The sequence below is a fragment of the Lemur catta genome, chromosome 5 (genome assembly GCF_020740605.2).
Source record: "Lemur catta isolate mLemCat1 chromosome 5, mLemCat1.pri, whole genome shotgun sequence".
Lineage (NCBI taxonomy): Eukaryota > Metazoa > Chordata > Mammalia > Primates > Lemuridae > Lemur > Lemur catta.
The window spans coordinates 33,955,305-33,979,735 of NC_059132.1; the positions used below are offsets into that span (position 1 = coordinate 33,955,305).

The 24,431-nt window shown below is 52.6% G+C and overlaps 1 protein-coding gene across 8 annotated transcripts in view; it reads left to right on the forward strand.

Moving 5' to 3' along the window:
- ATP2B2 (ATPase plasma membrane Ca2+ transporting 2) overlaps window positions 1–24,431 on the forward strand; it is a 209,170-nt gene that overhangs the window by 155,720 nt on the left and 29,019 nt on the right. For 5 of the 8 annotated variants that reach the window (XM_045551469.1, XM_045551467.1, XM_045551471.1 and 2 more), the window contains 6 exons: window positions 2,336–2,377; window positions 3,178–3,336; window positions 5,790–6,004; window positions 9,246–9,488; window positions 20,227–20,468; window positions 21,417–21,651. In XM_045551469.1, coding sequence (XP_045407425.1) covers window positions 2,336–2,377; window positions 3,178–3,336; window positions 5,790–6,004; window positions 9,246–9,488; window positions 20,227–20,468; window positions 21,417–21,651 — 1,136 coding nt within the window. The remainder of the gene's footprint in view (window positions 1–2,335; window positions 2,378–3,177; window positions 3,337–5,789; window positions 6,005–9,245; window positions 9,489–20,226; window positions 20,469–21,416; window positions 21,652–24,431) is intronic. The other 3 variants (XM_045551474.1, XM_045551473.1, XM_045551475.1) reach the window with 1 other exon arrangement.

Consider the following 24,431-nt stretch of genomic DNA (forward strand, 5'->3'; position numbering starts at 1 on the left):
AATATAGCAGATCCTCCAGGCCCCACGTGGTGCCAGAGCTGGCTGTCCCAACACAGTCCATGGCCAGGCGAGCACCAATTGGGCTGAGGAAAGCCCCATAAAAGTCCCTTGCTGCTGAGAAACCAGGCCATCTGCTCCGAAGCACTCCCAGAACGTGGCTGCCTTCCTTCAGCATATGCATTGGTGATTATTTTTCTGGCCACGTGATCACTGTGGAAATAAAAGAGGAAATTGCTAGCTTGGCTTAATGAGCACTCACACCCGCTGTTGTATCTGATGATATGCAGTGCAAATAAAGGCCCCTCTGAGCCTCCTAAAATCAACCATTGCAACAGAGTCCTCTGGTGCCCCCGAGCCCAGTTAGTAAAATTATTTTAGAAAATAAAAATAATTGTTCATTCCTGTTTGCTCTAAAAGGCTTTCTTCTCTCATATTTTTTAGTCCAGTAGAGAGAGTTTTACAAATAGAGCTCTGAGGGCCTTTCTCGCTACAGCCCACAGTGGGCCACCGGCCCTCTGCTGTGGGAGCCCACGGGAGCAGCACTGCACTTACACCTGGATAGCCAGTGTTGCGCGCCCAGGGGAGCCACTTCTTCCCTCTGAGTCACCACGGGGTGTGTATAGCAACAGCGAGGAGCAAAGCATGCAGCCACAAGGTCATTATGGGTGTGCTCCATGAATGCCGGCTGCCTGTGAGCCCCCTTGGCCTCAGTTTCCTCCTCCATAAAGTGAGAGCGATGAAAATCCCTCCCCCCTCGCTTGGAGGGTACTGGAAAGACTGACAAGAGATGACACTTGCAAAAGCCCTTTGGAACTGCAGAAGGCTGAACCCTGCAAGTGGCTAATATTAAGGTAATTTTGGGGGTTTCTGGGAGGTGAATGTCTCATCCCATTTTATGGATGTGGAAACTGAGGCTGGGAGAAGTAAAGCCACACAGCTAGCTGGTGGCAAAACAGGGGTTTCAGGAATCCAGTCCCAGCAATGCCACCTAACTCCCCTGCCCTGGGCTCAGAGAGAGTGAGGGGCAGTTGTGGTCTCCCGACTTGGCTTCCGGGGAAGCCATGACAGGGCGGAAGCATGCATGCACTTTGGAGCCAGCTCTGCATTTACCCACTGAGGCTCGGGGCCTCAGTTTCTCATCTGTAAATGGGTATAACATGAGAGCACCCTTTGTAGGTGAGGCTGTGGTGAGGATTGGATGGAACCCTGGTGTGCGCCTGGCATGGGGCGGGTTCTCAGGGAACGTGAGCTGTGAGAGTGACCTTCATGGCAAACATCCAAGGGGGGCCGATCCTCTCAGACCCCTCCCGAGGGAGTGAGGCCACAGGTAGACCTCCGGGTGAGCGTGCAGGCCCAGTGGACAGCAGGTGCAGGCAAAGGCAGGTGTCTCTGGTGAGAGGCAGCAGCCACCAGTCCCCACACTGCAAACACAGGCCACAAGCCTTTGGCCAGGGCGGGGGGCGGGGCCGCCAGGGCAGCCCTGATGAGGGGCTGGGGAGCCCCAGATTCAGCCCTTTCCCAGCACTAGGCAGCATCGGGTCCTGTTGGGGGGTGCCCAGGAGAGCCCACTGACCCTGCTCAGCCTGTCTCCTACCAAGGGGTCGGCAGCCCCCCCTTGGGAACCAGCGCACTTCCACAAAGCCCCTGGACACAGAGCCCCTCAGACACCACCACTGGGACCCCTGCTCACTCTGTGCCCTGGTCACTCTCAGGGGCATCGGGCAGGAGTCATCCCTGCTGTGGCTTCACAACATTCAGAGGAAGAAGGAGAAAGTAGAATCATCCTCTGCAGCCAGAAACTGAGGACCACATTGATCCCTCCATTCTAGAAACTCCCCCCTTCCCCTGTCCTCTGTATCTCTCTCTCTCTCTCCTCTCTCTCTCGCTGTGTTTGCATGTTTTCCTTTATGGAAAAACGAAAAGGACACAGCTGAACAAGTTACCCTTTGCCTTCTCTCAGCCCCTAAAACACACCAACCAGATCAGTCCTAAAAGGCTTTCCTTTCCTTCCTGCCAGGAAACTCTGGTTCCTTTTGCCCTCAAATTCTGTCCTTTCATCTAGAAAACGCTCAGGGCCACGATTACTCCAACCGAAATCCTGTCTGCCAAGCCCCCTAGAGAGCCGGGAGTTGCTGGGGCTGTCGCAGCGGAGGCGGTGGCCAGGCTTGCTCTCGTGTCGGGGCCTCCGCAATATCCCTGTTTCCTGTACAGAGGGACGGAGTCCGCACGGCCCTTCCTCTGTCTGTGCTGTGTGTGTCTGTGGCCTGTCGTGTCTCTGTGATGACCGACTATGTTGTCTGTTCTCTGTTGTCTGTTAAAATTTTCTGTCGTGTAGGTAAGATGCAGGATGGCAATGTGGACACCAGCCAGAGCAAAGGTAACCCTTTCCCATTAACTGGCTTCTGTGGTCCCTGCAGTCCCTCCCCACGGTTCTGAGAGTCACACCAGAGGCAGGGACTGGCGGGGCCAGAGGCAGACAGTCCACACCTGTGCGTGTCCACTGACTTTGGGGGTGTAGCCATGATCTGCATGGTGCCAGGCCAAATAAAGAGGTGTCCACCAGTGAGGAGAGGGGATGCTCATGGGCCAGTGTCTCCCCAGCCTTTGAGCGCTGCTGCCCACTCAGCTGAGGACTTCGAGATCTTTAGGGGCCGAGAGGTAGGGACTTTGGCTCAATCTCTGTCTGGAAGGGCCACAGCCCCTTCAATTAGTCCTGCCTGAAGAGGCCACGCTGACTGGGGACACGACTTGGCACCCATGGATGGGGACAAGCTCTTGTACCTTTTAAGCCTCCTTTTTGTTCCTCTTGTCTGGTGGCTACTTAATATCTCAACAGCATGGCCCCAAAGGCCAGCTGGGTAAAGCCCAAGCCTGCCTGTCCTGTCCAAATGTGGGAAAGGCCGAGGGGCCATTTGGGGCAGCACCTGTGGCTGCTTCAGCCCTCTCCTGGCAGGAATCCAGGGAAGAACCATGGCAGTCCGTGCAGTGGCCCAGGTTGCAGGTCCGAGGCAGGCAGTGCCACTGGCATCCAGAGGCTCCCGCTGGAGGAGGCAGCCCCCCACCACAGGGCTTCTGCACCAGCCATGCGGGGCAGGCAGGGGTGGGCGCCAGCACCCTGCCCTGCAGGCTGACCTGCGCGTGTGTCCGTGTGTGCACGTGTCTGCTCTGCCCCCGCAGCCAAACAGCAGGACGGGGCGGCCGCCATGGAGATGCAGCCCCTCAAGAGTGCCGAGGGCGGGGACGCCGACGACAAGAAGAAGGCCAACATGCACAAGAAGGAGAAGTCCGTGCTGCAGGGCAAGCTCACCAAGCTGGCTGTGCAGATCGGCAAAGCAGGTGAGTGTGCGGGGTCAGGGGGGATGCAGGGCACACAGTGGGACCCAGCCAGAGCCCTGCCCCTTGTGGGCCTCAGCCACCTCATCTGCAACGTTGAGGGCATGAATGAGGGGGGCTGTGAGGCCCTCCCTTCTTTACCATAGCAACCAGTTTGAGTCCTGTATACAGTGGGCACTCAGCACTTAGCAAGGCATAAGACGAAGCTCAAAGCCTGGGCTCTGGTGGGAGACTGACTACATTCCTGTCCAGCAGAAGTTACTTGGGAAAGTAACTTCACCTAGCTCTGAGCCTCTGTCTCTTCGTCTGTAAAATGGGGATAATGGTTGTCCCTACGTCTCAGGCTGTCGTGAGGATTAAAGAAGATGGTATATAGAGAGCGCTGAGTGCACTGGGCATGTGCAGTGGCTAGAGAGGGGGCAGGGCCTGCAGGTCCTGAAGTTCTAGGCAGCACAGACTTTATCCCGAGAACAGCGGGAGCTATGGAAAAGGTTTGAGCATGGGAGGGCAGGGATGGATTTGGGCTTTATAATGACCACCCTGGCTGCAGTGCAGATGAGAGATTGAAGAGATTGGGGTCAGTGCCAGCAGCCCAGGGAGAAGCCCATTGTCTGAGCCCCAGCACAACAAGCGGGGCTTCCCCATTGCAGTGGTAACAGCAGGTGATGGCTGGGGACAGGCTCTGGCCCAGGAAGCCAAGCCCAGCTGCAAGGTGAGCCCTGACCCTCCGAAACGGCCTTGGCTTCCCCTCCTGGGCAACCATGTGGCAAATGCCAAGGCCTCCCCACCTGGCTGCTCCATCCTCCGTGGCTGTCTCCCTGGCTCTAATTATAGATACACACACAGCCTGGGGATGGGAGGCAAATTACAGGTTTGGCTGTCTATATTTAAACCCAGGGGCCTGGGGATGGCTCCAGCTGCTGGGACCTTGGCTTCCCGCCCCTGCGATTGTCAGGGACAGAGCAGGCTCTGAGGCACTGCAGCTGGAGGTAGGGGTGGGGAGTGATGGGCCCAGGGATTTCCTCCACCCCTGCCATCCCCACCGTCACAGGCAGAAGGCTCCATGGAAACAGGGCACTGACGGGGCAGGGAACTAAGAAATGAGAACAGCCCCATGACTTCCCAAGTCCTCCTTGCCCCCTTCCCACAAGCCCGGCCCTGCCAAGAATGGAGTTCCCAGGCACGCAGTCCTGGCTTCAGGATCCACTCTGTCCCTTGGGCTGCGTGCCCTGCAGGCAGAGCTGAGATGGGTGGGCGAGGGACTTACGGGGGCGGTGCTCCTAGGCAAGACCTGCCAGGGTAAGGGGTGCAGGGAAAGGCCAGGGGAGAAGCCAGACACAGCTGAGATTTCCGGAGAACTCTCAGTCTCGCCTGGTCCCACCTCGCAGCAGGCGGCTGTGCTTCGGGACCCCCACATCAACCACTGGATATTGGCCATCAGGTTGGGGCAAGTTGTATTCCCAGGCACTTCCTGGCAAGGGGACTCCAGTCGCCCCAAGGGGCTCCTCATCTGGCAGAACTGAAGGTGAGAGCAGTCACAGCGCCTGCAGCAGCACTTGCAGCATAGGGTGGGCATGCCGGATCGGCAAGAAGAACCCCAGGGGATCTGGACAGGTCCCCAACTGCATTCCTACAGCTACAGCATCTCCCTGGTCTGTGGCCGTGGGCAAGTCACCTCCCCTCTCTGAGTCTCAGGTTCCTCATCCACAAAAATGGCTACCCATCATTTCCTCTACCTGGGATGCTGTCCCCCAGGTCACCACATGGCCACTTCCCTCATTGTTCTGGTGTCCGCTCAAATATTGCCTCCTCCAAGAAGCCTTCCCTGGCCACCCCAGCTAAAGTAGCCATTCCCTGCCACCCCTTGTCACTTCCTACCATGCCACCCTGGCAGTTTTCCTCACAGCACATACCCATCTGTGAAATTACCTGGTTCACGTGTCAGTTGATTCCTGTCTTGTCCCTCCCGTTTGGAATGTCAGCTCCCCAAGGGCAGGACCTCTGCCTTCTTTACTGCTGTGTCCCTTTGTCCTAGACTAGGAGCTGCCATGTGCCTGGCACATCGTAGGTGCTCAAAAAGTATTTGTCGAATGAATAAGTCAATGATGCCAACTTCACGTTATCACAGTTTGAAGGCCCTGTGCAAACAGTCCCTCGTTTCCTCACACAGTCACCAGCACACATTCCTGAGTGCCCGCACCATGCTGGGCGCTGTGCTAGGCATCTCGTGTGCGTCACCACACTGGAGCCTTCCCCATGGAGGAAATACGCATCCCCCTTGGACCGACCAGGACACCGAGGTCCAAGTCACAAAGCAAGGAAATGGCAGAGTTGGCAGGTGAACTGGGGTCTGTCTGACCCGGGAGCCCTTTTGGTGAAGGGTTCAGTACACACCTCACTCCCAAGAGCCTCCCGCCCCTAGGAACGGCCCCGAGCACGTGTGCCCCGTGTTGCAGGCTTGGTGATGTCAGCCGTCACAGTGATCATCCTGGTGCTCTACTTCACCGTGGACACCTTCGTGGTCAACAAGAAGCCGTGGCTGCCTGAGTGCACGCCTGTCTACGTGCAGTACTTCGTCAAGTTCTTCATCATTGGCGTGACGGTGCTGGTGGTCGCCGTGCCCGAGGGGCTCCCTCTGGCTGTCACCATCTCGCTGGCCTACTCGGTGAAGGTGAGGGGGAGGAGAGCAGGGCCAGCCACTGATGCAGCCCTGCCGGGGGCCTGGGGGGCCAGTGGGGCTGGCACTGGGCCTGGGAGATGAGCTAAGAAGAAACCTGTGAGCCCACTGGTAGCTCGGAGAGAGGATGGATGCAGGACCCCAAAGCTCCGATGCTTCTCTGTGGCAAACCAGAGAGCCAGACTCTGGCTGAGGGGCATGTTGCCCAGCCCAGCCAAGTGCCGCTTTGCAGGGATGCAGGCCAGGCCTGCACATTTTTACAACAGCCAGAAATCTGGCCTTAATGTAAACTCTCCCAATTTTTAGATATTGGCAGTCAACTCAGTTTTAAAAAAATAAAATGCTTTATAGAAAAATAAAAGAGAGAGACATCACTGTGCAGGCCAAAACTTATGCTCACCCCACCAGAAGTAGGCAGAAGTCTGGCAACCACCGTTAAAGGCCCCATGTGTAGCTGAGGGACTTGTGAAACTAATCTCGGGGCTCGCTCCCTAGACTGTGAGAGGGAAGCCAAAAATGAAAAGGAAGTCTGACTTTATGGAAGCCGCCTCACCTCGAGAGATGGGCTGAAAATATAAGAGGTTTTAAAAGCAATTAAATGAAGGATTGAGGCCATGAATGCTCTCTGGGAAAGCTTGATCTGGGGTGTCCCTAAGTGCTACCCTGATAACAGAGCTGCACCTCCACCTGTGCACGCCGTGGCTGTTTGTGCAGCCCAAACAATGTGGGTCTGACCCTCATGGGGTCACCTCCAGGTTCTCACACCCCAGTCTCATTTTCTTCCCTTTTTCCTGTGGTTTTTCCTCCTCAAAGGGCCAGGCCCTGGGTTCCTGTCTCCCAGTGCCCCGAGGCTGGATGTCCGCGAGGGCGGAGGCATGGTCATTTTTATAAGCAAGCCCTTCACTCTGAGAGATTGGCAGAGCCACAGAGGGCATGGTGAGCGTCAGTTTCCAAGCTGGAATTTGGGTTGGGCTCGCCGATGTAATTTCACACAGAAAAGAGATCTCCGGGCGAGTGCCAGAAAGCGGCGGCTCTGTGTAAAGGATATGGCCCTTATCGCCTGCCTTCTGTGTGGTTCTCGAAGAAACTCCATCCCACAAACCAAAGCCCAAACAGGTCACAACACAATGCTCTTGGGGGCCTGGGGCCAGGAGAGGGTGGCTCTTACATGGCCATGAGTAGGGGTGGCTCTTACAGCCACCCTGCTGAGCTTGGGGTCTCTTTGGAAGCTGCACAGCGCTGGTTTGGGGGAACCGTGTGCAGGCGGTGTTAGGCCTCTGCACCTTCTGCAGCTCCTGTCTCTGGCATTGGTGCCTTCAGTCGTTTTAGGTGTTACTTGTTCAGTCACTTGATAAACTTAGTAGAGCACCCAACCCAGGAGGGCAGACTGTGCCCTCTCCGAGCCTGGGCCTGGGAGCCACCTTCAAGAGCATAGAGGTGACCGACCACTGCTCAGTAGAGACAGAATGTGACCCACATGTGTAATTTGAAATTTCCTAGCAGCCACATTACCAAGAAAAGGTAAAAAGACGTGGACAAAGTTAATTTTAATGATATGATTTACTTAATATGTCCAAATTATTATCAATCCAACATGTAATAAATATAAAACTTATTAATGAGATATCTCTTTCACATTTCTTTTTTCATAATGTCCGTAACACCTGAAGTGTATTTTATACTCACAGCACACTTCACTTCAGACTGGCCACGTTTCATGCATGCAGTAGCCTCCTGTGACTACCGTATTGGACAGTGCAGACTTAGAGATTCTTGAGCCCAACAGACAAACCCTCTGCAGAGGGTGCAGATGGGCTGAGGCTCGAAGGAGTGATCTGGGCTGTGAGGTTATACAGAGCTGGGTTCAAATCCCAGCTTTAAACCCCACCAGGTGAGCAACCCTGGTCAAGTCACTTTGCCTAGATTTCTTCAATTGCCAAAATGCATTACCAGAACCCTCTCAAGTCTTACAGGATTTTTATAACATGAGACGAGAAAGCAAATTCAGAAGGGCTTTGCAAACTGTAAAGTGTGTTGCAAATTTGAGTCGCTGTTAATGGTCCATTCAACATACATTATTGTTACTATATTCACAAGTTTATAATATAAAGAACAGCAATAGCAGAGAATCCTACCTGTACTTGTTTTATAGTAACATAAACCTGTATTAAAATTATTCTAACCACACTCCTTTTTCACCCTTGTTATAAAAGGGTATAATAAGAGCAAGAATAAAGGAAATCAAATTCCCATGTGCAGGCTAGAACTCCATCTGATTCAGCCACTCTGTCAGGAGAGCCTGCGAGAAGAATGGTTCCTTGAGAATTACTTTATTTGCATTATTTGCTTGAGAACCTAGAAAAAGCTGTGGGTGTGGAACTGGGCCAGAGAGAAAAAGGAAGGCATATAGAAGAAAATAAAGATGTATAGGAGGATTCCATTTTTGTTATAAATTTTAAAAGAAAGGATGCTGATGTATAAGATGTATCAGTTCTAAGTGGTAGCCTGTGGTTTTTGTTTTCCTTTTAGTGTATCTACATTTAAAAGATACTTGTGGTTTTTATTATGCAAGTTATAATACATATTTATTATAGAAAAAATATAATAAAATCTATAGATCTTTATTTTTTATCAACTTACATCACACTTTGAAAAATCTGTAGATCTTTAAAAGAAGATCGTGAAAATCTGCAATTCTATTGCCTAGAGATATGACATTATACTTTGATATTTTCCCAGATAATTTCCTATATCCTAAATTTAAGATATTTATATCCTAAATTCATTTACTTCTGTTGAAATTAAAGAGATGATGAAAATCAGGCACCAGTAAAAGATGACGCACTTAAGAAAATCTATAACCAAATAAGGAATATTTATGTTAGGCTACGAGAGAAATATTTGGAGTAAATCAGAGAGGACCTAACCTGAATTTATTTATTATTTTTTCCATAAAGAATGTAGATTACTTCTGTAATCCAAATTAATAAACTGACTTAATCAAGTCTTTTAAATGGCTCAGATAATTAAAGAGAAAGAAAAGGGCCACACACATGAAAGGAGCCCAGGTGTCAGAGGCTGCAGCAGCCAAGATCCTTTGCAGACACGGGAAGCAAAGGAGCAGGCTGTGGCATCTCCGCCTCATTGACTGCGTGTTTATCCAATGTCCCCAGGCACCCCTGCCTCCCCAGCTCCCTCTCCTCACTGTTGCCCTCTCACCTGCCCCTTCTCGCAGAAAATGATGAAGGACAACAACCTGGTACGCCACCTGGATGCCTGTGAGACCATGGGCAATGCCACGGCCATCTGCTCGGACAAGACGGGCACGCTGACCACCAATCGAATGACGGTGGTGCAGGCCTATGTCGGCGACGTCCACTACAAGGAGATCCCTGACCCCAGCTCCATCAATGACAAGACCATGGAGCTGCTGGTCAACGCCATCGCCATAAACAGCGCTTACACCACCAAGATTCTGGTAAGTGGGTGCCAGGCACGTCCTCCACTAGAGGGAGCAACGTCCAGGAGAAGATGCAGAAGCACTGGGGCAGGTGGAGAAATGTTATTCATATTTTCAAATCCTGCTGATATATGTTGGTATGGTTAGATAGTAGGCAATTTGTTACTCTTTGAGGTAGTATTCTATTAACATTGCTATGATGTTTGTGTGATCAAAAAACAAAGATTGTTGTTGTGTTTTTTTGATCCTGTCATTGGCCCTCCCACACACACACACAAAATTTTTTATTAGTTAGCTTTTGCTACATAACAAACTACTCCAACACTTAGTGGCTCAAAGCAAAACTGTATATTTAGCTCGAAATCCTGTGAGTCAGAAGTTCAGGCTGGGTTCACCTGGGTGGTTCTTCTCGTCCCAGCGGGGCTGCCTCATGCATCTGCAGTGGTTCAAGTGGACACCTGGGCTGATCTTGGCAGCACTGTGGGCTGATCTAGCATAGCCTCAGCTGGGCTGGCTCATCTCTCCTCTGTGTGATCTTGTAAGCAAGGTAGTCTGAGCTTGCTGTCATGGTAACAACAGGGTTTCAAGAGAGCAGAAGTATGCAAGGCCTCTTGAGGCCTAGGCTCTGAACTGGCATGTTGCTGCGTTCTTTTGGCCAACGTAAGTTAGGAGGCTGGCCCAGATTACACACTGGGATAACAGACTCCACCTCTTGATGGGAGGTATTGCAAAGGGCTGGGGATTCAGGGAGGGGAATAACTATGGCCTTTTTCACAGTCTACTATTGATGATGTTGTTATTGTTAGTAATAGTAGTAATCTTCCTCATTTTGATAAGAAAAAGTCTCACCTTACTGTCTCTGCTAAGCAGCCTAGACTCTTCATGCTGTAATCCCTATTCAGTTTGAAATCACAGGTTTCCTCTTTGTAATTAACCAGCATTTGGATGAAGAGAAACACAGAATTCATCTGTCCACAAGTCTGTCAGCTCCCAGATGTAGGACATTTCTGCCTTGTGAGCATCTGGGTTACCCACTGAGCTTTATGTTTACCCTCCAAATATACCGAGCCCTGACCTCCCGCCCCCATCCCAGAGCCAGCTGCAGCCTTTGAGATCAGGCTGGGTTTGTGGGAGCCGCCAGCAGCTTTATCGAAACAAGGAAAAGAACATGAGTCAGCAGTGAAGGGCCAGGGGCTGGTGGGGAAGGAGGAGGAGGCTCCTGAACCCACTGTATCACCCCAGAGCAGCAGGCAGAGGGAGGCAGAATTGACAAAGTGGGAAAGTAGGTTGGAGAACACGTTCAGACGGTGACAGGGAAGCCTGGGGGTGATGCCAGAAATTACGATGTTTTTGTCTTCTTCCCCAACCCCCACCCCGTTTTGGGGAATCAAGGGAGATGAAAGATGCTTTATTCTGTTCCCCAGGCCTTCCTAAAACAACTGACATGCGCCTGACGATCTCGTCCCACAGGCGTGGCAGAGCAGGAACAGGGCAATTCCCAGTATGGGCTTCAGGCAATGGGAACAGCCATGTGGGTGCAGCCCTGTGGGGTGGGCTTGGATTGAGACGTATGTTATTCAGTTATAGTCAAAAGGAGTTCTTGGGACCTGCCAGGAGGGCTGCAGAAACATCTCTCCAGTGATAAGTCTTGATTAAGCAGTGCTTGGTCACACTTGCGACAAGTTAAAATCTCATTTCCAGATGGTGGATTGAGCCTGTGTCCAGGTGGCATAAAGGACAGGGGTCAGCCAGCCCACCTGTTGAGGCTGGAGAGAGGCCAGGACCCTGGGAACTGGGGTCCTTGCTTTACAACCTAGGCCAGGTCACTTACCTCTCGGTCCCTTTCTGTGCCTTGAACCCTGGCATCCTAGCACGCCTGTGCCTGTCTTTCTGGGTCTGTCCTGAAAGTACCCTGGCCACATAGTTCCCTTTGCTGGGGGCTGACAGCCATCAGTGTGGGAGGGACGGCAGAGCCCCTGTATGACTAGGGAGTGGCTAAAACTCAGGAGCCAGACAGCCTGGGTTCAAATTCCTCACTGGCTGTGTGAATGTAAACAAGTTATTTAACCTCCTGGTGCCTCCGTTTCCTGGGGACAATACAGGGTTACCGTGAGGATAAAGTGAGTTGGTAAACGGAAAGCACATGCCTGGCACGCGGTCGGCACTCAGTGTGACTCGTGTTGCTCTTCAGCAATCAAATCACCCCCCTGCAGGGCATCCATTTGCAGCAGTGCAGAGGCTATCAAATAAATGACAGTAGACACATCGGGTTAGAGAGGGAAAGGGTGGTGCCCAATGCCCTACAGCCAATTAGTCGCAAAGCCAGCCCTGAATACCCTAAAGCCAGCGGCTGAGTCAGGTTGCCCAGACCAGCTTCCTGGTCACCAGAGCCAATCCTGCAGCGCCTTTAGCTGGTCTTAGGAAGGAGGGCCTGGGTGCAGAGTGTCAGATTCACAGCCAGGGCCTGCCAGCCATGTGGGGCAACGGGGCTCTCAGGGGCTGCCTTTCTAGGCCCTGAGAAGAGGCTGGGCCTATTCAGCTCGGGGCAGAAGTCCAGCAACCTCCGTTTGGAAAATCTAGATGAGGACATCCTGAAACCACGCAGCAGGAGACAGGGCGGGAAAGACATGCCACGTCCCTTAGCTTCACTGCCCCTCAGCTTTAAGTGAGCCTGAACTGGGAAAATAAGCACCTGGGCAGGGCTGTGTCCCACACACTGTATGTCCCCTCCACAAGGACACTAGTTCCTTCGTCTTGTTGTCAGATACAGGCTGTGGGCTCTTTAGGAGCAGGAGACGCGGCTGAGTCTCCCCTTATCCCCTGGGACAGGATGTTGGGGAGTACTGGGTGGATGGGGGGGTACATGGGTTTATTGGTGAATAAATGCATGGATGTGTGATCAGTGAGATGAGGGTAGACAGGAAGGGGCAGGGATGAGTGTTGGGTGGATGGACGGATGTGTGGGCGGGTGGATGGGTGAATATGAATTGATAGGAGTCTTGGGACAGGACCAGTCTCTCCGCCTTCTGCTTTCCTGCTATGCGGCAGCAAGAGGCAGGAGCTGGTCCCAGGCGCGTCCCATGGCCAATACCAGGACTCTTGTGGCACCTCAGCTTGCTGAGCTGGGCTCTTCTGCCACTGCCCACCCTCTGCTGTCCAGGCTGCGCTGATCCACAGACCTCCTGGTAGCTGGGGCCTTTTATTTTAAAAAAAATTTAAAAGGGAAAAAATGGGTGAGTATTTGCAAGGACAGCTCATGCAGGTGTCATCTACATGGAGTCACAGACTGTAGAGACCACCTGGTCCAGCCCCCTCACTGTACTCTGAGGCCAAGAAATGACAAGGGATTGTCCTGCATCACCCCATGGGTTAGTGGAGTTAGATTCCAGATGTCCTGGTCCCCAGCCCAGGAGGCAGCGGTTGAGAGCTTTGGCTCTAAAGCCCAACAGACCAGGGTTCAAGCCTCTGCTCCAGCACTCACCACCTGTGCAACCTGGGAGCCCGTTACTTACCTGCCTCTCTTTCCCGGTCTGTACCGTGAGCATATTATTCATCACAATCACCAACATTCACTTTGCTAGGCTCGCAGCTGAGTGCTTACCCTATGTCACTTCATGCGATGACCCTTGGAGTAGCTGGCATCGCACCCCCAATTCCTAGACAAGAGTCCTGAAACTGGGGGCAGTTAAGGAACGTGCCCAGAGTCCCAGAGTCCCAGAGCAGATATGCGGCTAAGCCAGAACAGGATCGCAGGGCTGTGTGACATGGAGCCTGTACAGGCCACCACATTGTGCTCCCAGCCCCTCCAGCTGCACCTCTGCCCTGAGACTGCAGGAAGGTTCGACCAGACAGTGTAGGTGGAGCCCCTGGCACAGCACTTGGCACGGAGCCAGCGCTCAGGCCCTGTCAGTTGTTACTCTCATCCCCTGTTCTGTTCTTTGTGAGTCTCCCCCTTCGTCATTTGCTCTGCCAGCCAGTTTGATCCTCCGCATCCCTTTCAGATCATCAGGCGAAACAGGACCTTCCCATCCGGCAGCTAAGGAAGCTGAGCTGCAGAAACATTGAGTAACCTGCCAGGGTGCTCCTGCCCACCAAGGGACAGAGTTGGGTCCAGAGAATTCTGGAAGCATTCGCCAAGCGGGCAAGGGGCCAGGGCATTCCAGGCAGGGACCACAGCCCCACAAAGGCCCAGATACCTGCAGATGCTTGGCTTGTTCTGGAAACCTGGTGGTCTGTATGTGGGGATTTCTGCAGGGCTAGAATGATGAGAGGTGAGGCCAGGGGACCCTGAGGGAGCCCAGTGGTGGCACATCAGCCCCTAAGAGGCTCTCTCCTCTCATGGGGCACAGGAGGGTGGCATGAGGGCCGGGCCACAGGCGGGGAGGCCAGGACGAGACCCAGGGCCCTCCCTCTGGAGAATTTCTCTCCACGCTCATCTCTAATCACGGGGAACTTAACTTGCCCTGGGAGGGAAGCGGCGTGAATCATTTGTTAGTCAGAAATTGCTCCCCTGCCTCAGAAACCCTGGAAAGGCCTCAGGTTTCCTCTGTGGTCTCCGTCTCTTTGGGTGTCAAGCTTCCGCCCACTCCTTCTGGCCGTGGCCGCTCCTCGCCTCAGCTGAGCTCCGATGGAATTAGCTCCCCGCACACTCAGAGGCGTGGTGCTTTCTCGGGAACACAGCCTCCCTCCCTGCCCACGTCCGTTCCGCGCACTGAAACCACCCAAAGCGCACTTGCATTTGATATCTTCCCAGATCTTTCAGAGGAGAGTGACACTCAAGTTGACATGTGAACGGTGAAACTGAGGCTGGGTGCTGGCGGAGCTCAGGTGTCAGATATTTCGGCCTGTTTCTGAAACACACACTGTTGAGAGAACACCAAGTCTTCCTGGAGCCCCTGAAATGGTCTGAAGGAAGAATTTCCCTGGCAGGATGGCTATCCTGGATAAATGGGCCAAATGTCACCTCATGACAGCCCAAGTCCTCGGCATACCCAGTTCCCAACTGCGGTGGCTGCAGTGCCACCTGTCCCAGGAAGCCCCAGCCACCTGCAGAAGGCAGGAAGGATCTGCTTGGTTGTATTGCCCGTAAATCTTAGACCCGGGCAGATGGTAGGAGGGCCGAGGAGAAGGGGGAAGGGGAAGGGACTCTGGGAAGCAGAGACAGCCCTTGAACTCAGAAGTCCTGCTCCAAACCCAGGGCTCCATCTAATACTTGAACAAGCCTCAAAGTCCCTTGAGTCAGGCTGCACTCTGAGACTGGGCTCCAGCCAAGCCAAGGGTGCCAGAGGGCATGGAAGGCTCTAGAAAGGACTAGGCAGTGTGTTCAGGTGGGGAGGTGGGCCATGGGGCATGATTCTTCTGGTATATGAGCTGGTAGGGAGTTTGGTGTTGAATTCTGTTGAATGGTTTGGGTTTTGGTTTTTTGCAAACACCCTCTCTGGGATAAGAGTTCAAGACAGATCAACTCTGATGGGGAATTCCCATTTGTAACAGTTATTAATCCCTACGTCCAACCCCTCACACATGCACGCACGCACACACCACGCACACACTATGCACCACAACATACACATACCACACAAACACCACACACACTACATACAACACACAGAATACATGCAGCACACACACACCCTATAAATCATGTACAAACCACACACCACTCACACACACACACACACACACACACACACATGCACACACACACGATGTGTTGGTGAGCTCGAGAAGGTCCCTAAGGTACCTACCTTCCAGCAGTGCATTTCCCCATCCCAGGGGTCTCTGTCGTCCTGGACTCCTGCACTGACCTCCCACTCCCCAGCCTTGGGGAAGATCCCACAGCTGACTGTCTGGGCCACCTCACTGTCCTCAGGTGGCAGGCCCTTAGATGACAATTCTGGAGGCCAAATTCTGCCAAAATTCCATTACCCCACAGCACCCCACCTGGTGTCCCCTAAGCAGCACCCCATACTGAAACACAAAATTATTCACGAATTCATTGCACAGGCGCTCACTGGCTACCCCACAGTACTAGGTGAGAGGGGGTGCAGAGAGGAGCGAGGCAGGCTGCCCCTGCCCTTGTAACTCTAGAAGAGTCTCCTCAGTCAGCTGGTGGACCAATGGTCTTGGACACCAGTGGGCGAGGCAGGGAGAGCTGGGAGAGCATGTGCTGTGGGCTCAGGGCCAGGACCCCTGCGGCAGATTCTAGCTTGGCACTTACTTACTAGCAGTGCAACCTCACCTTCCCAGGCCTCAGCGTGCATATCTGTGCAGTGGGAATAACAGCAGCCCTGCCTCCTAGGGAGCTGGGAGCTGCCACTAGGCGATGCATGTGGGGAGCTCAGTAGAGTGGTAAGCACGGAGTAGGCATGTGGGGAATGCTCATGGCACTGTTGTTGGTGTGGGGCTGGTGGGCACCCTGTGTGCTGGGGACGCTTCTGGCGATGCTTGTCCTGGATGCATGGCGGCTGGGTCACCAGGGACAGCCAATTAGCATAGAGTCGTTTCCTGAGGCCCTCTCGGAAAAATCATCACATTCCAGTTGCTGCAGTTTACCACACTACGGGGTTTGTTACCATGGGGTTTGTTTAGGGGTGTTTTCTTAGTTATTTTGATATTTTTATTTTTTAAATTGTGGTAAAATACACATATAATTTACCAGCTTGACCGTTTCTAAGTGTACGATTTAGTAGCATTAAGTACATTCACATTGTGCAGCTGATCTGCAAAGTCTTTTCAGCTTCCAAAACTGAAACTTCGCACCTGAAGGATGACTCCACCTTCCCCCTCCCTGCAGCCCCTAGCAACCACCATTCTACTTTCTGTCTGTGAATTTGACTATCTAGGGACCTCACAGAAGTGAAATCATACACCCTTTTGTGACTGGCTTATTTCACTTAGCATAATGTGCTCAAGATTCCTCCATGTGGCAGCATGTGTCAAAATTGTCTTCCTTTTTAAGGCTGAATAATATTCTTTTGTATGTATGAACCACATTTTGTTTATCATCCATCTGTTGATGGACACTTGGGTTGTCTCCACCTGTTAACTATTGTGAATAGTGCTGCCATGAACATGGGTGTACACATATCTCTGAGTCCCTGTTTTCAATTATTTTGGGTGTGTGCCCAGAATTGGACCTGCTGGCTCAGATGGCAGTTGTGTGTTTAGTTTTTGAGGAACTGCCACGCTGCTTGCCATAGTGCTGCACCGTGTTACAGTCCTGCCAGCAGTGCACAGGCTTCCAGCTCCTCCACATCCTCTTCAACACTGGGCGTTTCCTGGGGTTTGTTAGAGTACCCTTTCTAATGGGTGTGAGGGGAGTGAGACGTGATACGGTTTTTTTAAGTCTCATTTTTGCAGATGTTATTTATAACTTGTAGCTCTTCAAGTCATCATTCATCGATCTTAGCTCCATTCACTCCCCGGCGTCCCAAAACAAGAGCATGAATTGTCCCCTCAAAGGTACGATCCCAGCTGGTCCCAGCATTCCCAAAGGGCTCCACGCCCAGGCGGGGAAATGCGCTGGCTGAAGCTGGAACTGGAATCCCGGGCTTGGGGTCTGCAGGGTCTGTGACTAGGAGCAAATCGCCTCCTTCCCTGGGCCTGTTTCCTGTCCCCCAAAACAGGAACAATACCAACGCCTGAACTCCCTCACAGAGTTGGAGCCCTGGAGATAAAACGGCTCTTGGAAATTCTACAACAAGAGCAAAGCCTCCGGGTTTGTCAGGATAAAAAAAGCCTAGAGAGAAATGGGGAACGCGTGCTTCTTGGCAACGCGTGTAGGCGATTTCAGAGCTCGAGTTCGTGGAAACAAATTGAATCACGGAGGAGGCAGCTCTGCCATTTGCAACTATGGATTGTTTGAAATCCTGTTAGGGGAAAATTGAAATATTTCACAGAGGGTAATAAAATGCTGGGTGTTCTGCAGGCATGACTGCTCAACTCTCTTGGGCAAATGAGTGATTAGGCATTTGTATTTAAGTTTTCTGTCTTGTCATTTTCTTTCATTAGTGAAGGGAAAAACTATTGTGGAAACTACACAAAACTCTGGAAATCACCAGAAAATTAATTATGAAATTGTAAAAAGAATCTATATATCTATATATGTATTTTTTTAAAGCACAACATAACAGCAAGCTGTAGAGACAAAGAGAAGCTCTTAGAATTTATTTTCCCAAACATCAGAAATGAGAGGCTATATCAAAGATTCCTGTGCTTCCAAATAAAATCCCATCAAAGCATTTGGGAACAGGAAGGCTTCCAAGGTACAGGATGCTGCGACACGGGTCTCGTGGCCATGGGAGCTGGGGAGGTGTCCTGGCCCTTGCTCCCATCTGTGTTCCCCGGACCCTCCGCTGACAGACCTACAGCTCTTCCTCACTCTACCCTCCCTCACCACGGCCCACTTTAAGGAAAGGGTTGATTTTTCTCTGAGCTAGAAATCATCTGCCCCAGCCTCTCCATTTTATAGGTGGGGAAACTGAGGACATTTAGGTTCTAAGGCTCTTTCCTTCCTGTGCATGCGTGGTTTTCAGGACTGCTGCATTATGATGCCTGTGTCCCCGTGTGGCTCAGATCTGCTCCACAGCCCGAGCCCTAACTGATGGTGGGGAGTAGGCTGGGGATGTGTCCTGCTGCGGACAGAGGGTCCACCCTGCCCCTGCACAGCCAGTCCATGCTGGCATCTTCCTTAGTCCACCTCCTTCTTGCCTGGGCTGCTTTTTTGAGCAATACAGGGAGAATGCGGAGGGCTCCTTGTGCAAGGCTCATCTGAGACCCACGGAGAGCCATTCCTGTGGGGACACAGGCACGCTCAGAGCTATTTATTCATCTTCAGAATGTCTCCAGGGCTTAGGTTTATCTCTGGTGGCTTTTACCACCCCCAAAGCCACCTCCACCTGAGTCGCTGCACAGTAATTGTATGTAAGTGGCACGAGTGGGTGTGTGCTTGTGTTGGGGTGCATGGGGGAGTCACTGTGCCTGCAAATCTGCACTCCCACAGCCTCTTGCAAGTCCCATTAGTGCCATATAGAGGCATCTTGTCACATGAGTGAGGGAAAGAAGGAAAGAGGAAGGGACCAAGAGAAGGGGTAAGTCAATTGCAGCTTGTTCATATGATAGAATCTTTAGAGCAGTTAAAAAGGAACATGCTGAGGCCGAGCGTGGTGGCACACACCTGTAATCCTAGCACTCTGGGAGGCCGAGGTGGGAGGATTGCTCAAGGTCAGGCATTCAAGACCAGCCTGAGCAACATAGCAAGACCCCGTCTCTACAAAAAATAGAAAAGTGTGCATGCCTGTAGTCCCAGCTACTCAGGAGGCTGAGGAGGGAGGCTCACTGGAGCCCAGGAGTTTGAGGCTATACTGAGCTATGATGATGCCACTGCACTCCAGTCCTGGTGACAGAGCAAGACCCTGACTAAAAACAGAAAAATCAGAAAACAAACTAAAACACACATTCTTGCTTTTACCTCTTAGTTAAAAAAAAAAAAAAAGGAACACATTGCAGCCATAAACGTGAATGACTTTTAAAAACAAAATCAAGTAAAGCAAGTTACAGAAGAATGTGTACAGTCTCCTGATGTGAAGTGTGCAACATGCACAACTGCACTCCACGTACACACAGACACACATTAGGTTAAACTGCATCAAATTGCCTGTATGTGACCACTTTTGACATACACAGATAGCAGTTTCAATTGATTCAACCTAAGTCTAAATCACAAGGCACAGTCTGTCCATACCATGGGTTATTACTCAGCAATCAAAAGGAACAAATGATTGTCACATGCAATACTTTGCCTGGATCTCAAGGGCATTATGGTGAGTGTAAAGTAAATCTCCAGAAGTGACAGACTGTGGTTCCACATACACAATGCACTGGAGACGATGACAGCGTGGAGGCAGAGAACGGATGAGTGGTTGCCGGGGCCAGGGAGGGGAGGGCAGGAAGTGACAGCGGCTATAAAAAGGTAGCATGGGGACCCTTGTGCTGAACTGTCCTGGATCTTGACGGCGGTGGTGGTCACAGTAATCCACACATGATGCTTATTGCATAGAAAATGCCCACATGCACACGCACGTATGCGCACACGAGTGTGTGCAAAGCTGGTGGAATCTGAACAAGGTCGGTTTGGTTGTGTCAGCACCACTGTCCTGATTGTGACGTTGTACTACGGTGACTTAAGAAGTCAACACTGGAGGAAACTGGATGTAGAATATACGACATGTTTCTGCATTATTTCTCATTGCGTGTGTGTCTACAATTATCTAAAAGTAAAAAGTTAAAACACACATGGTAATGATTAGTACCAAATTTAAGGTAGAGGTTGATTCTGGGACACGGGGTGGATCATGCAGATGGGGAGAGGCATACAGAGGGCATTCGACTTGATCTATGCTGGTTCACTGCTTTCAAAAGAAAAATCTGAAGCAAATATGCATAATGTTAGGACCCTACAAAGCTGGATGGTAGGTACACAACTGTTTATTGTATCATTCTCTTATCTTTTTTACGTGTAAAATAATTCATGATTTTTTGAAAGCTGATCTTGCTTAACTCCTTTCATCTGGAGGCAGGACTGGGCCTGGGATCACAGGCCTGAGGGTGCAGGAGGCCAGCCCAGGGCCCGGGGAGGGCTCAGTCCTCACTCCGCACACCACCGGGTGGCAGCATCAGGGCCTCAGGGGCAGCCAGGGTGGGGGCTCCCCTGTGCAGGCCGTGTGTGTGTGAGCCGCTCCGCTTCTCTCTGCAGCCCCCAGAGAAGGAGGGCGCCCTGCCCCGGCAGGTGGGCAACAAGACGGAGTGCGGCCTGCTGGGCCTCGTGCTGGACCTGAAGCAGGACTACGAGCCCGTGCGCAGCCAGGTGCCGGAGGAGAAGCTGTACAAAGTGTACACCTTCAACTCCGTGCGCAAGTCCATGAGCACCGTCATCAGGCTGCCCGACGAGAGCTTCCGCATGTACAGCAAGGGTGCCTCTGAGATCGTGCTCAAGAAGTAAGCGGGGGCAGGGTGCGGGGAGCTGGGGACATCCGGGTCACACAGCACTGGCTGCCATCCAGGCTGGGCCTAGAAGCCTGCCCCAGCTGGAGTGGCCACGTAACACCCATAGGCACAGAGACAGCCCTGCCCCAAGTCACCCACCAAGGCTCACCTCCAGGGCACCTTGCCCACTGCTTTTTCTACTATATCCCCTTAAAAATTTCTGTAGAGTCTTCCTCCCTTTCAGAGAGTCCTCCCCAACCTCCTCTCTAAGTCACTGGATCATTAGGAAGTTCTATCCATTATCGCACTGAGATCTCTCTTATTTCACTTCCCTTGGTATAGACTCAGTTGATGGTGGCTATTCACATTATCAGCCCAGCTCCTCTGACTCCAGGTGCCAGAAATAAGCCTGGAGAACTAAGCAAGTCACTTCTCATTGGGCCTCAGTTTCTCCACTTGTACATTGAGGGGATTGGGTCAGCCCAGTGGCCCTTAAGCCTGGCTTACACATTGGAATCACTCTAGGGAGTGATTAAAGAACCACTGATTCCTGGATTCACCCCAGACAGATTGAATGGGAACCTCTTGGGCGGGGCTCACACATGGTTCTTTATTAAATGCTCCCCAAGTACTTCTAATATGCAAGCAGGGTCAGAGCCCCTAGCCCAGGTTTTATGTCCTTGGCAAACCGTTTTAGCTGTGGAACTGTTTTCTCAGATGCAAACTTGTGAATATACAACAGTTCACAGTGCAGCTGTTGCTGAAAGGCCTGGGACAGATGCTGCATGAAGGCTGCCTGACTTCACCCCGCCTGGGCCTGCATCTGCGCTGGGTGCGCCCGGCCCTGAGACCTGTGGGAGGTGAGGGGATGGGCACCAGCTGCCAACCACAGCCAGCTGGGCATCACCAGTCGGGAGGAAGACTCCTTGGGCTCCTCATCTCCCTCCCTTCCTCCCCCAGGTGCTGCAAAATCCTCAGTGGGGCAGGCGAGCCCCGGGTCTTCCGGCCCCGAGACCGGGATGAGATGGTGAAGAAGGTGATCGAGCCCATGGCCTGCGACGGGCTCCGCACCATCTGCGTGGCCTACCGTGACTTCCCCAGCAGCCCCGAGCCTGACTGGGACAATGAGAATGACATCCTCAACGATCTCACCTGCATCTGTGTGGTGGGCATCGAGGACCCTGTGCGACCCGAGGTAGGCCCCCGGGGCCAGCCAGGTCAGGAAAGGGGGCAAGGCCGGGAGTACAGTCAGCTGGGTGACCTAGAATAAGTCACTTCACCTTTCTGAGCCTCAGTTTCCGTGCAACACCCATGGGATCTTACCTTATCCTAAATTCACACTCACAAGACCAACATAGGCCACAGTTGGCATGGGTGTGCTTAGGAGGCAGTCCTCAAGCTGCCCAGCCACCAGGAGCTCTTGCATCTGGTCCCGCAAGGGACAGATGTGGGCACTGCCCTGCCTTAGAAGCCTTTTGCCTCACAGGAGCCAGGATGCCTTGTAACAAATCCGCAGCCCTCGATTCCAGGGTCCCTGCAAAGAACACACCCGGATGTCACTGCACTCAGGAGAGTCTGAGTGTGGTGCCCAGTCCCGACGCAGTTTACCAATCAGTTTACCCTAGCGAGCTTGCCTGGGAGCACAGCTGGTGGCCTACCTTTACCAGGTTTCCAGGGGAACAGAGCTAGAAAGTTAACCGAAGGTCACATTCTAAAGCAGAAGGGAAGGGGTGACAGCACCTACCTCACAAGGATCAAGGGAGGTGATGCCTATCAAGGGAGTGCACCTAGTGGGTGCTCGGCTCATGGTAAGTCTTCAGTCCCCTTTAGCTGAATCTGCACCTGGTGGGGGGGCTGAGAATTCAGTGCTGGGTGTTGCGGGGTCGGGGGCGGATGGGACGCGGGTGGTCTGTGCAGCCGCCCAGGCTGAGGAGAAGCTGTGGAGCGTGAGCAACCTGCTTCAAATCTCCAAACGCTGCTGCTGGCGGACAGGGAGCCAGCTCACGCTGCGGGGCCCCTGAGGAGAGCTCAGGGCACGAGGTGGGGGCAGGAGGGGCTGGTTCCACGTCCTCTGTCCTCCGAGGACTAGCTCAGCTGCTGAGCCTCATTCCCCAGCCGGCCCCCAGCCGGGTCCACAGTGGCCTCGGCTGTGAGATTTGGTGCCAATGCCCTGGGGGCCCCTCCACTAAGGGCAACTTCTGTGTGCCCGATCTGCCCTGACACCACCATTCTCTGAGGGCCTCTGGCCATTCCCTGCTCCTCTTGGAGCCTCAGTTTCCACTTCTTTAAAGTAAAAGGAACTAGACAAGATGCTCTTCAAGTTCCTGGCCCTGATGTTGTGAGATTCTGTGTTCTAAAGAAAAGTGAAAGTAGGAGGTCACAGACATTGACTTTCATATTTAGGCTGCAGGTCAAAGTGGGAGCACAGGCATCAGACAGGCCTGGGATCCTGAGTGCCAGCATTGCTGGCTGTGTGGCACTGGACTAGTTACATAACCTCTCTGAGCCTCAGCTGTAAAGAGGACAATAATAGTATCCCCCACACCCACACCCTAGAATATTGTGAGGCATCCAGTCATGCATCTATAGGCAACAAATAGAGGGTCTGGCATGAGATAGGTGGCCCATAAATGTGGGTCCCCTTCCTTCATGCCTTCGCTGGTACTCCAGATCCAGTGACACACATAATGGCCCTCAACACAGAGCATGGCCTACCGAAGGTGCCCTGTAAGTATGGAATGAATGAATGAGAAGGAGGGGGACTTGAACCCCAGCCTTCCAATGCCGTACCTCTGTCTCTCTCCTACACACACGTGCACACTCACTCACACACGGAGGCTCCTGTGGGGGTGTCACTGTGGCTTCCTCACTCCTACCCAGATGCTGGCACCGGCACTGGACCTTGGCACTGGAGCCACGTGCTTCCCTGCAGGCGGCCCTCCCGTGCGTGGACAGGCCGTGTGTCAGCCCCCCGTGGGACACTGCTCATTACCAGTCTAAAGGGTTCAGGCCTCGCCGTGATGTGTTGCCTCCTTACTGAACATTGCTCAGAACAGGTGGCAGAGACTCACGGCTGCTCAGCACCAGGTGGGCTGCCAACGCCCTGTGGCTCCCCTGCCTGCCCGGCCCCACAGCCTCCCTCGGGGCCTCCCGGAGCTCCGGGCTCATCACCCTGCCTCGGAAACATCCTGAGGTGCAAGAAAACAGCATTGGACACTAACCTTTATTCGGCCGTGACCCGCAATGACAAATGTGTTTTATCTCATAACTCAGTAAACACACACACTCAACCAAAATAAGAATTTCACAAAGTAATGTGATGCACTTAAATATTTTCTATTCTCTCCTATTTCTTTCGTTTTTTTAAATGCTGGTCACCACCCACTAAACTGATTTCACAGTCACTAACAGGGCAGGACTCGGGGTTTGAGCTGCTGATCTAGTCCAAACACTTCCCCCTCATACCACCCGATTTGCAGATGATAACACTGAGGCCTAAAGAGGGACAGCGATGTGCCTGAAGTCTTGCTGTAAGTGGCTGAGTGAATCCAGATTAGGGCAAGTTTTCTGCCTCCCTGCCCCAGGGCCTTTGCCTGGTGCCACAAAAACAAAAGACAGGGAGAGTAGTCCTAAGTGACAGGGTGAGGGGAAGAGCCTGAGAGGGACTGAGTTGGGTCCCTGGCATTTTCTGTTGACAGTACAGTCATCCAGAGAAGTTGGCTTCAGACACAGACCCTGGGGAAGCGAGGCCTGGATGCAAGCCCCAGCTTTGCCACTAACAAGCCACTTCCCCTCTGTGTGCCTCAGTCTTCCATCTGTGAAATGGGAGTTTGGCCCTGGTGCCCCCCCCCCCCGGCCCCCGCACAGGTCTCCTGCCCCCAAGTGCCACCCAGGCCCAGCTCTGACATCCTTAGACTAGAGCCAGCTGTCTGGAGGCCTCACCCTCAGGTCTTCTTCAGTCCATGCGTCCCTGCT